At 39.7% G+C, this 15898-nt stretch overlaps 1 protein-coding gene and 1 long non-coding RNA gene across 4 annotated transcripts in view; both read right to left on the reverse strand.

Moving 5' to 3' along the window:
* The window catches only part of LOC136864552 (dnaJ homolog subfamily C member 28), a 326313-nt gene extending 324571 nt beyond the window's left edge, over nucleotides 1-1742 (reverse strand). For 2 of the 3 annotated variants that reach the window (XM_068226331.1, XM_068226330.1), the window contains exons 1-2: nucleotides 1555-1742; nucleotides 1302-1433 (exon numbers count right to left, since the gene is read on the reverse strand). In XM_068226331.1, coding sequence (XP_068082432.1) covers nucleotides 1302-1433; nucleotides 1555-1692 — 270 coding nt within the window. In that variant the 5' untranslated portion in view covers nucleotides 1693-1742. Of the gene's footprint in view, nucleotides 1-1301; nucleotides 1434-1554 lie in introns of those variants that run through there. The other variant, XM_068226333.1, reaches the window with a different exon arrangement.
* Nucleotides 1743-3727: 1985 nt separating this feature from the next.
* Nucleotides 3728-8671, reverse strand: LOC137498400 (uncharacterized). Its single transcript, XR_011017779.1, has 3 exons — nucleotides 8491-8671; nucleotides 7952-8200; nucleotides 3728-6421 (listed from the first exon to the last, which is right to left on the reverse strand). It is a non-coding gene; the product is annotated as an uncharacterized lncRNA (long non-coding RNA).
* Between the last annotated feature and the right edge of the window lie 7227 nt (nucleotides 8672-15898).

Consider the following 15898-nt stretch of genomic DNA (forward strand, 5'->3'; position numbering starts at 1 on the left):
TCTCTTCTACTTTCTCAACATCTGTCTTAACCTAATTCCTGGTAAACACTCTATCCTAGTTCCCTTTCCCCACATGTCTAAGAATGGAATACCCCATGACGAGAGCCTCAACCCTACCCACATCATTTGATCCATTCCCCTCCTCATCAACCCTATCTTTCCTCCCCCCCTTTTCTCCCTCCCATGATCCTATTCCACCTGTCTTTTCCTATCCTGTATTTCACATTTCCCGTTCCTACCTCTTACCTTCCTCCTACTTCCACACTTCTCAGCAACAGTTCCCTTGCTCCTCATCTTACCTCTGTTGTTCTACCTGCAGTGACTCATACCAATTTCTCATAGAGACCTGTCCTGGATTCTGATCCTGAATAGAGCCCTTAGCCTGCAATCTCCTTCCCCTTAAGTCAGTAGACCACCTGTCTTTACAATTCCCCCCCCTTTCCTTCCCAACCCTCTTTTACACCTATTGGATTCTGTACATTCTTTTAGGGAGGCCTTCCTTCCTTCCTTCCTTCCTTCCTTCCTTCCTTCCTTCCTTCCTTCCTTCCTTCCTTCCTGTTTTCTGAGAGAATCCTAATTATCTCCCTCAAACTCTACAACTTCTCCCTCATACTCCTTAATGCCTGGCCACACCTACAGTTCCTACACTTGCACTCCTTAGACATTCTTTACAGAAAAATGAAATGAAAAGGAATAATGAAATAACTTATTCTATTTATTGTTGTTGTCCACTTGTTGTTTGATGCCAAATGAATGATTCAGTGATCTTCCTGGGTAGAGAGAGTAGAGGAGAAAATTTTTACTAAAGAATTTCATAGGCCAACACATTATTTTAATGATACTTCTTCATGTTAATTGTCAATAAGTGGAGAAAAGATAATAACAATACTGAATGCCAATGGTATGAGTAGCGCTTGCGAATAGGTCAGAGTACAGTAGCGTTACTGAGATTTCGAAATCTTGTAGGGAGAGAGCAACTCTCAGATTTGCATGGAAAAACTTGCGACTTAATAACACGCTGTACGATACCATAAAAACAAATCACTATTAATTATCCTAAAACATATTACTCTGGTATCCCATCAGGGGGCGCAGCTGAATACAGTGAGTATTGGGCTGCGAGGTGTCAACTACTGATTACGTAAAATTTTACTGAATGATCTTAAATGTTCTCTGATTAGGATCAGGGCTCATAGGAGAGCATCAAATCCCGTTTTAAGGGAAAGCCAGATTCGGGATTGAAATCAAGGACACGAGCTGTCAACCAACTTCTTCCTTAGTGACGAGAAAAAGGTAATTACCTCTTTGAATTTCTCATCATTTGCATCTGGTGAGCCACTGTCGGGATGGTACTTCTTAACCTGTTTCAGGAACGCTTCCCGCACTTCATTCTGATCACTCCCAGGAGAAATTCCCAGAAGAGAGCAATATCCCTGCGAAGATCAAAAGGACATTTATAACATGAAACTTTGCTAAAAATGATTACAGTCTCTCTCTCTCTCTCTCTTTTTTTTTTTTCATTGTATGAGACTCAGTGAAGTACATCACAATTACCGAATATTCATCATTTTCACGGGACGTATTGTATAACCTTGAGAATCTTTCAAAAATAATAACGTAAGAATCCGTCTTTGCCGCATTTACCCAACGAAATGTTTTAACTGTTCCTGTAGCTACAAGAGCTATTGACATCGCAAGATTACTGAAAATATCAAATCAAAGAGAATGAGTAAGAGATGACTCTCAACGTTATTTTTCACTTCTGTACGCAATGGCTGCGCAAAGATCGCCAGGGATTGCACAATAGCGCCTCTAGTGAGCACAGGGCTGAACTAAAATGACCGGGCGGGCGATTTAAATCGTTTAGCGCGCGGAGGGTCCCCAGGTTCTCGCCCCCCCCCCCCCACCCCACCCCACTCTTAAATATTATATTAAATATAGTTTTGTTCTTTTTTTTCCTCATATTTTTCTTTAATTTCCTTTTCTTTCTTTCCTTCTTTGTTACCTTTTTCTGAAATACTGCATTCTGAACAACAATACACCTGGAGGTTGGCCTGTGCTTTATTATTATTATTATTAATAATAATTTTTTGCTGGAGAAAAGAAGCTTACCAGCTTGTGCTGCTTATTATAATTATTTCATGTATGGAGTTATATTTTACTTTTACTAATTCACAAAGCCATGAAGGATGGGAGTGACTGGCCTTGCCTGTGCTGCTTTTGTTTGTTTCTGCTGAGGAAAATGGAAGCTAACTCACAAAGGGAGGAAGGAAGTGACCAGAAGGTGAGTGGGATTGGCAATCCCTATCTCAGATTAAGACCTATGACCTATGACAGAAATAGACACTAACATCCCCTCGTACATCAGTCCTCTTTAACACTACTTAAGCCAACCGTAACAGTCAATAGTATCAAGATATGCCACTTATGCAGGATATAAAATATAAATACAATGTAAGAAAAAAAACCATACACAGGAACCACAATGATGAAAGGAAACTCATATGATAAGGAGGGAGTTTGTAGGATTCAAAGATAAATTGAAATGAAACATGATCTTTTGGTTTATGGAGCTATATTCTACCTACTATCCACAGTGTTACAGGTATAAAATTGTGTAGAAATTTGCACAAAAGTTTTAGTGATCATATGTATGTTGGGTATTCAGCCCAAAGGCTGGTTTGATCCTCTGCAGCTCCGCCAACAGCTGTCATAAATAGCCTAGGCGTCACTGAAGAGGTGTACTAGGGAAATGAGGAGTGAGGTAGTTTCCCGTTGCTTTCCTCACTGAGCCAGCCGTTGCTATTACATATCAGTCTGCCAAGCCCACTGAAATGCATGCACCAACCAACCCTCTGAGCGATATTTTCACATCATTCATAACAGGGACTGGCTGCATAAGGAATGGTATTACTAGCATCACTCATACCTCAGTCACTTTCACATTGTCAAAGCCAAGGATGAGACTGAGACTAGTATATCATAATCTCATGACATTACATTCAGCAGTGTTAATCATCAATTAATATTCATCAGCCAGAAAACTATGCAATACAACACAAACACAAAATCATTCATTTAGGAAAGAAAGACTGGAACTGACAAGTTACAACATAATACTTTTCTCTCTTATTGCAGTCTAACGTTGCACTGACATTGCAAAAGTTTTCAGCAACACCATTTGTATTTTCCCAAGGAACTTACTATATGATACATCTTTCAGTCTGTCAAAAGAGGCACCTAGGGCCACACACTGAGAAATATTGAGATTTGTACTTCTTTTGCATCTACTAGAGGATGGCAAATCTCTGGCAGAGTAGTGTTTGAAGAAACCAAGACATGATAGCACATACTCTGTTCCTACATACTGCACCAAAACACAACATATCATTCAATCAGTCATCTGCATTTAGATGATAAACAATGTCAAGCTACAAAATTGTATGCATCCCGTGTATTCATTGATCTGCACTATTTACAATACTTAAAAATGTTCTATTTTATGTGACAGTAGGATATATCTAAATTTTTCTGCTACATGGAAAAAGATGGAATCATGAATATGTTTGTGGGTTAAAAGACAAGAGAGCACTTACAGATTCTGTGATTGTTCCCTCTTACAACATGCAGGAGGTACAAATAATGCTTCCTTTCAGTCCATCCGCAGGAGAGGAGTTCCAATAAATGGACAGAAATATGTAGCATCAGGATCTACGTACAACAATATGGCTGCTGATCCAGCACAAAACATTACCATGCCAAGGCACAACATAGCTCCGCCTATTAAGAGCTATGTCCAAGGAATTGTATGCTAATTTAGTACAGTATTATGAACAATATGCTGCTACTTCCACAACATTATGGTGTGCAAGGGCCTTTGCTGTGATCTAGACGAAATGCCTGTTGAAGACAGTGGAAACTCACTTCAGACAGTGCCATTTGTACCTACTGTATATCGAAGGCGGAAATCTATGTTGGTGGTTGCACAGTAGGCTGATCTGTGGTTTGACAGCATGCACTCCACCCGGCCAACCAAGTGGGGAGCCTGGCACAAGTAAGCGGAAACAATGCCAAAATGCAATTAAGGGCTGCGTGGTTGCCCACCCCCTACCCACAGGGGGACAATTATGATAAGGCTAGTTTCTTTACGTTGCACTGACACAGATAGGTCTTATGGCAGCGATGGGACAGGAAAGGCCTAGGAATGGGAAGGAAGCAGCTGTGGCCTTAATTAAGGTACAGCCCCAGCATTTGCCTGGTGTGAAAATTGGAAACCACAGAAAACCATTTTCAGGGCTGCCGACAGTGGGGTGCGAACCCACTATCTCCTGGATGCGAGCTCACAGCTGTGCGCTCCAAACCGCACGGCCAACTTGCCCAGTACTATGATAAGGAAAGTTTGTAGAACTGTTACCATCACATCAAGTGAATGGGTTACCAACATCACAAAATTCACAAATATTAATTTAGTTACTTGGACATTGCATACATACCAGTACATACTTTTGTATAGGAGGATGTGCATACAAACTGCAAATAAGAGAGGAGAGAGCATAATATATTTCCTGTGTTCTGATGAGAAATGTTCTCCAAAATACAAGATTTTCAGTGAAACCTCCTTTGGTAGAAATGGATGCTTAACCAAAACTATGACTTCTTTACACAAATCGTTCACACAATATCACACGACACTTCCACTTCAGTATTTGAATATTATCATACAATTGATGATCTCATATAAAGGAACAGACTATGAGTTCAGTAAACCACATGTTTGAAAGGTTCATTGCTCTTGAAAATAACTCCACATTACAGTTTTTCACTTCCCATTTAGCAGATATGTTTCATGCTGTACTTAATCTCCCTATAATAATATTAATAGTAATATTAATATTAATGATAATAATACATGTCCCATGAAGTTTAAATAAAGTGTTTGATTATATAACAACTGTAGGGCAGGAATTTATAAAAGTCATTATGAATGCAATTAAGACAAATGGGGGTCTGAAACATGCAGATGTATGGCATATTTTGAATTACAACACTGAACATGAACTTAACATTTTTCCACCTTTATGAACAATTATAATGATGTTCTGGGCTTCATAATGATCTCATTTTTTTGCCTATGAGGCTCATACACCGATTCATGGCAACGATGGAATGGGCCTCAGAAGGATGCAACTGTGGCCTTAATTACGGTTTGGCCTTAGTATCTGCCTGCCTATTGCAAAGAAGGGAAACCATCTTCAAGATAGCTGACAGTGGGGTTCGAACCCACCACAGCCCAAGCGCAATTTCATAGATACATGACCACACTGCACAGCCTACTTGTTGGGTGTTTTGTAATACAAAATTAAATATATTGCTAAACAATCATTAGCATTCATAAATTGAAATTGCTTAATTTGAATGTAAAATTAACAATAATAACATTAGCACCAGTGTTCTCCCCAGAAATGTTTGTCAGGCGGGTGGCAAGAATGAGTAGCCGGGCGGGGAATATTACGTAAAACTTCAATATGAATATAAATTTCAATTCGTTCCCCTCAGGGCGTTAACAATAATATCAGACAGGTAAATATTAACTGCACAATTGAACTATTTGAATGTTATTATCATGAACAAGTTATAACAGAGTACGTTGAACGTCTAGTGTTCTATTGCTCCTTCCAAATCATGTAACACTGGACTTAGGCCTCCCACTCGGTTGCTGTGGACATGTGGACTGCCATACAGGTTTGTGATGTCATACGGAATAGAGGGCTCGCATGCGATTCCACGCTAATCCAGACCCCTGCTCGCGACTACATAGTGGTCAAGCTAAACATTTGATCTCCGATGTAACTGATGCAATTATGGTAATGATTTATCATTTAAATTGGCAGATTTACAGTATTTATAGGTGAATTTGGAGCACCCAATGACTCAAATGTGTACCTATTACTAATATTATGTAATTAGCATATATCTAGGTTTAGTCAAGCGGTCTCTAAAACCGGCAGGGTGGTGCACCCATTAGAAAGGTCCTAGGGAGAACACTGAGCACATAAATACCAATTAGTGAAACAACAATTACAGTCCACAGGCTGAAGAGAATAAGAAATTACCTCAATAGTTCTTCATAATAACAACTCTTTACTATGAACGACATCCACTCAGGAAGGGAAGATTTCTTTCTAAGGGTTATATATCACTGTCAGCACAGACGAGCGATGACTCATTAAAAGTTTATTCGTAGTAGCAGCAGGCGTGGAGATGGTGGTGGCAGCAACAGCACCGGTGATAGTAGTAGTACTAGTAGTAGTAGTAGTAGTAGTAGCAGCAGTAGCAGAGGCACTAGGAGTGCAGGTGGTGGGGGCAGCAGTCATAGCAGCTGAATGCCTTGGCCGAGGACCAGACTCGTGTTCAGGCACACCTACATGCACAAGAAAAAACAATAAGAATGGTACCATTTTTTCCTCCTCTACTACAGTGAATGCAGGGTATTGATTTTCAAATCTCATAATGTCATTCATTCATAAACATGTATTATGGTTCTTATGGTCCCTCTATGGTTCTTACAGTAGGCAAAACAGCAATAAAATTACATTGAGCATATGATATTGTCCACCTAAATATTAAGCACTTGAATACATTAACAGTAACTGTATTGAGAGATGTCATACACCTGTTTTTGCTCCATTCATGTTCAGTTGAACTTAAGGAAGAAAACCTAATTGTACTTGCACATTTTATATTCACTGAGTCCAGAAAAGATCCCCTACATGCTGAGAGGATGTTGGAAATAAATTCAAAATGGTACATTCAAATGTTAGAAATTCCCCATCCCCTCCCCCCATGGGCCTGGTTCACCTCTGCTTAGCCACCCTGGTCACTCCAAGCACCCCCAGGGTCACCTGTGCAGACACCAAGTCAACGTAGATCACTGACCAGAACTCCTGACCTCAAACCATCCTCTAAATGAAGAGTGGACACTGCAGTTCAGCACATAATAAAAGCCATAAAAATAGTGAAAAATAAAGAGCCTGTAGTTCTGGGAGGTGACCTAAGTTGTAGAGTTAATACACCATATCAAAAGACAATGATTATACTATAATTAATAAATGATGAAGGATACAAAGTAATCAACAACTCAATGGAAAAGATATATATAACCCTAAACAGTACAGTACCACTGACTTAGTTTTTGTGAAAGGCGCCATTGTATGAATTCTAGTGCAACAGATTATGTACACAGATCCGGGAAACATGATGGTAACAAGCAGGTAAATACTAAACAATGTCTTGTCACAAAATAAAGTAGGAATTCATGATGGCAAAACAACTTCAGATACTATTAAACAGTGGGGTGGAGTATTACAGGGTGATCTATCAGTCCGCTTCTATTCAATATCGCCACAGCAGACGTTACAGAAATAATTCATAACACAACCAAATTGTACTTATACGCTGATGACCTAGATATAGGTTCTAACAACAAAGATTATCTTCAAGCAACTATGGTCAGCCTTGAAAAATATTCTGAAGACAACAAACAAAATTAACCTGGACAAAACGGTACAAATGGTTTTCGGATAAAGAGGCAGTTAGGATAGTGAGCTCATTTAAATACCTCGCCTTCACAATACAGGCAACGTAAAGCCATTGATGGATTATAACAAGGAATAACATTTGCACATGTGTGCACTATTTTGTTAATAATAAATGTTAGGTATTTCAGCTACACTCTGCCGCAAAGAAATGTACACATTTCAACTTACAGGTAAGGCAAGCTCAGGTATGACGGGCATTATAGTAAATTTCATTATGAGAAGCGAGGTTCCCTCTCATCTGGCACTGATGAATTTATGATCATTACCTCTGGAGAGCAATTGAAATGAATCACAGGAAAATGTGATAGGTCACAGTACCGGTACTGTGAACAACAATAATAACAACTACTTACTTCTTTCCGGGACAGCATCTTTGATAGGGGTCCTGGATAGCTGGAGTGACGAAAGTGCCTCGAACACACAGTGCGGTTCCTCAGCTGCTTCGGGGGAAGCTGCCGCAACCGTTCGACCCCCACAACGTCCAACCACTCTCTGCAAATGTTAGGTCTAGCAACAGGGAAATGATGAAATAAGAGTCCCTGTTGCTGGCCTTCTTTGCTATCTGTGTACATTCCACAGATCTGACACTTTTCGTGCATGGTCTGAGACATGAAAAGAAATAGAAGAAAATAATTAAGGACACTGTAATCAGCTTATATTTTTACGGCTAATATCAATACTATCAAAACGATAGTGGCTTATCAGACATAATATAACATTACATCAACTGAATTTTAAGGTGTCTGTTTCAAGTAGGCTTATGTAACTATCATATCAACCACCATGCAAAAAGGTAATAAAAAGGTGACAGTCAAAAATAATAAAAAATATATTTTTGGGAACAGAAGCAACTATCAATCATCAACTTATTAACTTACTTAAGGATGCTTACCTCAAATATCTTGTACTTTTTCTTCAAACACGCAAACGAAGATAACAGATATACGCATCCAAATCAAAGTGAAGCAAAATGTCACAAACGTCAAAAACGTGGTCGTCCCACGTGGTCCAAGGTGTCAAACTCAAATCGACCAATAGCAATCGGAAGATGTTTCTACCAATAGGAGCTGCCGTATTCGTCACGTGGGCTACGGGTGAGTGACGTCAAGGTCTGTCTAGGGAGGTCAAGTCACGAATGCTACTTATGGAGCCGCCATATTGGGTCTTTAAGCGAGCGTAACCAAAGGCAAGTGTATTCGAATTTAGAGGATTTCGGTACCGTACATTGAAATAAAAACAAAATACCAACTATTTTTCATAAAAAATTTAATTGGGCATCTACTGGTCATGTATATATAACTGTATAACACTTAAATGATATGAATACATTCACAGCTATTTGAATAAGAAGATAATTAACAGAGCCTGAAATTATTTTTTTTTTTTCCTTTTTTGAGAAACAAGAATCAACAGAATAGCTCATGTTCTTCTCTTTTACTTCCTTACAACTTGGTCTTACTGTGTTTATTATTAATATCATCTGTGATACCGGTACGTAATCTTACTGACAGAAACATAGAAGTCTGTACAGGCTAGTATATGAAATACTGAACTTGAAGTACTGTATTTAAAGTACTAAAGGACGATTGTAATAAATTACCTTCAGCGTTTTCTTTATTAAGAAAGTAATCTCCGATACTGCGTTTCTAAATGTTACCCCAGTATGTTGACAAACACTGAATGCCTCTTGAGTTGAGTGCATTAAATTATGTATGGTAACTGTTGTTATCCATTCATGTGGTGTTTCTTTGGGTTCTAAGGAAAAAATATTCTGCACATATGCAATAAGAGTGATGTTCTTAGCTACTCTTAACTAGTTTATTGATAACCCATGCAGCTATATAGTACAAAGTGGTGGTGATGATTATTGTTTTAAGAGGAAGTACAACTGGACAACCATCCTCTATAAACACTAATCAGAAGGAAACAAATGGAAGGGCACCAACGCTTCGAAAAGTGAAGGTATCGGCAAAAGAAAGATCAAGGCCACAAAGTGCGTGGAAATGAAAAACTTCCTAGGCCTCGAATGCGCTAATGTCGTCGCGGTCGGAAAAGAACAAGTGTTAACCAGGGGAGGTCGGATGGGCTAGAATAGTGAAAGCAGTGTCAAGACTCAGCTAAGGGCCTCGTAGTCACAACCCAAAACAGATTTCCCCGCGTGGGTGGGGGCAGTAGAACAACACCCACGGTATCCCCTGCCTGTCATAAGAGGCGACTGAAAGGGGTGTCAGGCGCTCCTAACTAGGGAGCGTGGTTTCGCGACCACGGGGCTCTTAGCTGAGTCCAAATATTCATGCAAATAATAATAATAATAATAATAATAATAATAATAATAATAATAATAATAATAATAATAATAATAATAATAATAATAATAATAATAATAATAATAATAATAAAAATGGTTAAGAAAATTAAAGCCATTGGCAGACACGATTCCATAAGAAAAAGAAATTAATTCACTATTAAGTTGAGTTAACCTAGGTTAGGCTATTTTAGGGATTACATTAGGATATTATGTTAGGCTACGGTACATTAAATTACAGTAGTTGGTTAGTGCGAGTGAAGCGAGTGTTGTGATCTTTAAGTATTTGTTCAGCCATATGACGTACTCTATAGAGCATTTAAGGTGAATGAAATTTAGCTGTAAATAATAACTACAGTACAGTATAAGACTGCTATTATCAATACAATTGTTGTAATGATGGCTAGCTGGACATAAATTATTGGTTTGAAGTGATAGGTCTATTGTTTGTTGTGATTATAATTGGTAAATGAACAGGAACAAGCATTTCAAATATCTGTGAAACATTTCTACGTTGCATGTAGAGTTAGAATGATACTGTTTGTAGTTTACACGAAAAGGAATGGAATGAAATGGCGTTTGGCTTTTAGTGCCAGGAGCGTCTGAGGACAAGTTCGGTTCGCCAGGTGCAGGTCTTTTGATCTGACTCCCGTAGGCGATCTGCGCGTCGTGATGAGGATGAAATGAAGATAAAGACGACACATACACCCAGCCCCCGTGCCAGCGAAATTGACCAATTATGGTTAAAATTCCTGAACCCCTGAAAATGTTTTTCCGTGGTTTCCCATTTTCACACCAGGAAAATGCTGGGGTTGTACCTTAATTAAGGCCACGGCCGCTTCCTTCCCATTCCTACGCCTTTCCTATCCCACCCTTGCCATAAGACCTGTCTGTGTCAGTGCGATGTAAAGCAAATATAGCAGCAAAATTCCTGAAACTGCCGGGAATCGAACCTGGGTCCCCTAAGGCCAGCATACTAACCATTTAGCCATGGAGCCGGACACATGAAAAGGAAATTTTCATAAACATCAATACTACTATTACACATTTCCTGTTACTTTTCTTGCTTGTTTTGAAAGACAATTCTCTTTCTTTGGGAGGTTTCCTATTATATGTCAAAGACTTTGGTGGATTCGGGACGTTGAAAATTGTTGGGGTGGAATTCCACTTGAGTAGTTTCCGTCCAACTGCCCTCTTTAGTTCAAATTGCGATTCTTCAAAATGATGCAAGAAGAAAATACATAAGACCTATAAATATAAAACATCGTTCATATAAACATACTATTCTTCAGGAAGAATACGAATGTATAACTTCACTAACCTCGCACGAAGCATTTATCTGTAGGTTGCTATATGTCACGCCTACAGTTTTGTACCCACTGAGCTCTCTTTTGCTTATCTCTCGGGAAGCGAAACACACTAATTCCGTCAGTTGTCTTATTTTGACAATTTGGTGCGGCTCAGTATCCGGTTTCCTTCAAAATACAAGTAATAACTCACATCATTACATCGGGCACGCCCACATAACAACGATATTTGAGACCCAATATGGCCGCCACCGCAAAGGATTGTGGTAGTGTGACCAGACCTCCCTAGACAGACCTTGAGTGACGTGTTGTACAACAGCGCGCTCACAAGAGTGGAGGGCAAAAGTATTCAGTCTGAGCCGAGCCCTCGGAAGGGTAGGACCTATGCCGCTGTCAAACCGTTGTATCAAATTAACAACGTGTATCAACTGTTGTTGTTGTTGTTGTCGGAGAGGTTATGGGCTCTATTATTTCACCCAGCCACTACACTTATTATCGTGATATTACACTTATAATGCGAAATCACACGCAATTAGTCCACTACGAAGGTCACACGCAATGAATTTCACTACGAAGGTCTCAAGAACAGTTGAGCATCGGGTTTATGTACACACCTTAAGTAACGCGAAACATAACAAAGGAAGTGCGTAGAAGCAAAAAACAGTGGAAGCAGGAGTATGTAACTGTGCGAACAATAAACAGACAGTAATTTACAAATGAAGATGAGAGTCATCCAAATATTGATTGATAGCATGTATTAGAGCAGGAGACATATCAGTAAGCAAGCAGGAGACATTGGTGGGGAGAGCTTTCTGAAGACTGAGAAGACGAGAAATAAAAGCCGGACGAAAAGAATCATACACAGGGCATTGGAATAATAAATGATTTACATCAGCACTCAGAGTACCACATATACAGGAGGAGTGGGGGGAGAGGTTAAAACGATGTTTATACAGAGGAGTAAGAGCATGGTTAAAGCGAAGACGAATAATGTTGGTAATGTGACGGTGAGAATAGTTACCCTTCAAATACCAAGGATAGGGAGGAATACAAGGCTGAATATTGTAATAATAGCGACCTTTATAAGAAGCTGATCTAGTCCAATCTTCTTGCCACTGACCATAAGCATAATGTGACTAGGGACCCAGACAAAAGTGAGAACCACCCCAGATTGATGCAAAGTATAAATGAGACTTTTAACATGATACAAATACCAGTTAAAAGAAAGATGAGATGACTTGAGCGACTGAACTGCACTGAGGGAATCCGTATAAATAGCTGCGTTAGGTATAGAATGATGCTTAATGTACATGAGAGCTTGACGAATAGCAAAAATTTCCGCAGTGTAGATAGAAAAGTCACTGGGTAAACGATAGAGTTCAGCAACATTGGTATTGACAATATAGAACGCTGCTCCAACGCCAGAAGAGTTTTTTGAGCCATCTGTATATATCTGGACGCCAGAATCACTTAGAGCAAAACGTAGCTTCTTAAAAGGAGGGCCAATCAACGAAGAACCAGGAATAGAAGAGGAAAAAGAAGATGTAGGGGAGATAATGATAGAAGGGACAAAAAATAAACAATCAAAATTTACTGAATAAACGGGGGAAGAAGCAGTGCGTAAGATAGTGTTTTTATAGGAAAGAAGAAATTGATATGCATACAACAAAGCAGGCATCTTACGACGGCGGGCCTGTGAAAGAAGAGAATATTCATCTAATAACTGCAATTTAGGAAGCAATGGGTGTTGAGCCAGAGCAAATCTTTTAAGTAAGTATTTAGATGTTATCATTTTACGGCGAATGGGAAGAGGGAACTCACCGGTCTCGACAAGGAGAGCATTAGTAGGGGTAGACAACAATGCTCCAACACAAGTTCTCAGGGCTTTAAATTGTAAAGTATTTAAGTGGTTAAGAACAGAATCCGACGCAGTATCTATAACATGCGCACAGTAGTCGAGTCTAGAGCGAATAGTAGCGGAATATAACAACTGAGCTGTGCCAGGGTCAGCACCCCATGATCGTCTAGTTACCACTTGGAGAATTTTAATATACATATCAGAAGAATTACGTAACTGAGTAATATGATGTTTCCAAGATAACGAGCGGTCTAGCATAACACCAAGGTATTTATGGGAGGAACAAACAGGAATGACATGAGAATCGAAAACAAGTGGCTCAGAGTTAAACCTACGCTTAGAGGTAAAAAACATTGCACAGCATTTGGAGGTAGAAAGTTGAAGACCATGGAAAGTAAGCCATGTAATGACTTGCTCCATTAGCTGATATATATGGTGACGACACACATCGACATTACTATGAGAGTAATAAAGAACTATATCATCAGCATAAAAAAGAATGCGAGCTTTTTGGGTAACCAATTGTTCAAGTTTACTCATATACAGGGCGAAAAGCAGACCACTTAAAATGTCTCCCTGAGGAACACCGACAGATGACAGACGACAAGGAAGAGAAGAATAAGCGGATTTAAGTGAAAGTTTCCGATACGTAAACAAATTACGCAAGATGTGGAGAAAATGAGCAGGAAAACCTTTCTGTGCAAGATTAGTCCAGAGAAGATGCAGTGGTATGGAGTCAAAAGCTCCTCGTATGTCCAAAAAAATAGTAATAAGACAATCCTTACGAATTTGCGCTAATAAAATATCGATAAGTAAAATGTTAATAGCATCTTGAGCACAACGACCTTTAAAGTAGACGAATTGATATTGGGGAACCAAATTATAATATTCAAGAGACCACAGGAGTCGTTGAAGGAGAATTTTTAAAAACGTCTTGCGGATACACGAACCAAGGACAATCCCTCGAAAGCCATTAGCGTCAGTTTGAAGTTGACCAGGTTTGGGGATAGGTACTAAAAAAAATCATTCCAAGAGGTAGGAACAGAAGTAGTGAGAAGTATATTATTATAGAGAGCTAATAAAGCTTGTTTAGCACGGAGAGGGAGAATCCGGAGCATATCATATGATATATAATCAGGGCCCGGAGACGAACTCTTTGCATTACACAAGGTGGCCTCAAGTTCAGAAAGGTGTATAGGTTGGAGTAATACAGAAAAGCGGGAAGAGCATGGAGACAGGGGGATAGTAAAGTCGGGCACGACATAATCAGGAGTGAGGGAGTTGAGAAAGATAGATAGAATCTGTGGAGGGGTGACAGAGGGTGGAATGTATTGAGAAGCTCGGGTAAGGGAACGAATTGCACTCCATAAGTGAGAAGACGAAGTATGAGTGTTTAGGGAGGAAATAAAGGATCGCCATGCAGCACGGCGTTTAGAAAGAAAAACTCGTCTAGTATAAGCAATATGTTGTTTAAGACGGAAATAATGGTGGGGGGCTAATGTTTTCCTATATATCCGGAATAAACGGCGTCGTTTAAGAACCAGATTATGGCATTCTGAGTCCCACCATCGTAAAAAGGAAGAGGGGTGAGCAGAGTGGGAAGAAATAGGTTTATAGGGATGATAAAGATCGAGATAATCTTGTATAAATTGAAAGAGAGTAGAAAAGGGCAAAATATTATCCGAAATAAGCTCAATACGATGGGTAACATAAGTAATAAAAGATACTCTATCAAAGTGACGGAGGGAGCGAACATTACTGGTACATGTAGGAGCGGAAGAAGAACTAGGAAACCTACCAAGACCATACGTAAGAATAATAGGGAAATGGTCGCTAGAATGTGTATCAGTAAGACGGTGCCAAGTTACAATCGAAGCCATTGCAGGACGACATAATGATAAATCCACAGCACTGGGAGGAGAGCCGGGGGGAGTGAGGCGCGTGGGAGAACCATCGTTTAAAATGACAAAGTCATGCGATTGGGAGGCAGTGAGGAAATAAGAACCCAGGGAAGTATCACTACTGCTTCCCCACATAGAATGATGAAGATTAAAGTCCCCTAAGAGGAGAAGCTCGTTATGAGAAGAAAATTGCTGCAAGAATCGACACCATTGAATGTGAGAAATAGAAAGATCTGGAGGGCAATAAAGGTTAATAATGGAAAGGCGATTATATGAGATACCAAGAACAAATGTATGGGGTAGACAATACGAGATATCAAGACGTTGATAGGATAAACTATGGTTAATACATAAAGCAACACCACCGTAACCAACACCATCACAGCGTTCAACATTAAAGCCATTTAAATAAAACTCAGAGGATGGGGAAAACCAAGTCTCCTGTAATGCTATAATGAATGGGGAAATTTCATTTATCAAAAATTGTAACTCATACCGTTTAGAAGGAATACTCCTAGCATTCCACTGCAGGATACGTAGCATCTAAAGAGAACATAGTGTGCACACAGTCACGAAGCTTATAAAGTGTATGTGCGACATGTGGCTGGTCCCCTAATAATTGAATAAGTTGTAGAAATAGTTGATGAATACCACTTTGGAGATACGCCTTTTGGCGTAGTACAGGGGAACTAGATGATTGAGAAGGAGCTGAAGGTAAACACTGAGAATTACGGGACGTAGACGGAATCGGGGACGGGGAGGATGAACATGAAGTGGATGGAAAGACCGAGGTATGTGAAGACACTGGAGGGGGTCGGATGTGATTAAGATACCCAGACTTATCGAAACCAGGTGTTGGAATGGGACGGGGCTCGTTCATAACCACCTGAGTAAATTTACGTTTCCTCGGGGTTTCCACAGGTGAAGTG

This window comes from Anabrus simplex, chromosome 2, assembly GCF_040414725.1.
Source record: "Anabrus simplex isolate iqAnaSimp1 chromosome 2, ASM4041472v1, whole genome shotgun sequence".
Taxonomy (NCBI): Eukaryota; Metazoa; Arthropoda; class Insecta; order Orthoptera; family Tettigoniidae; genus Anabrus; species Anabrus simplex.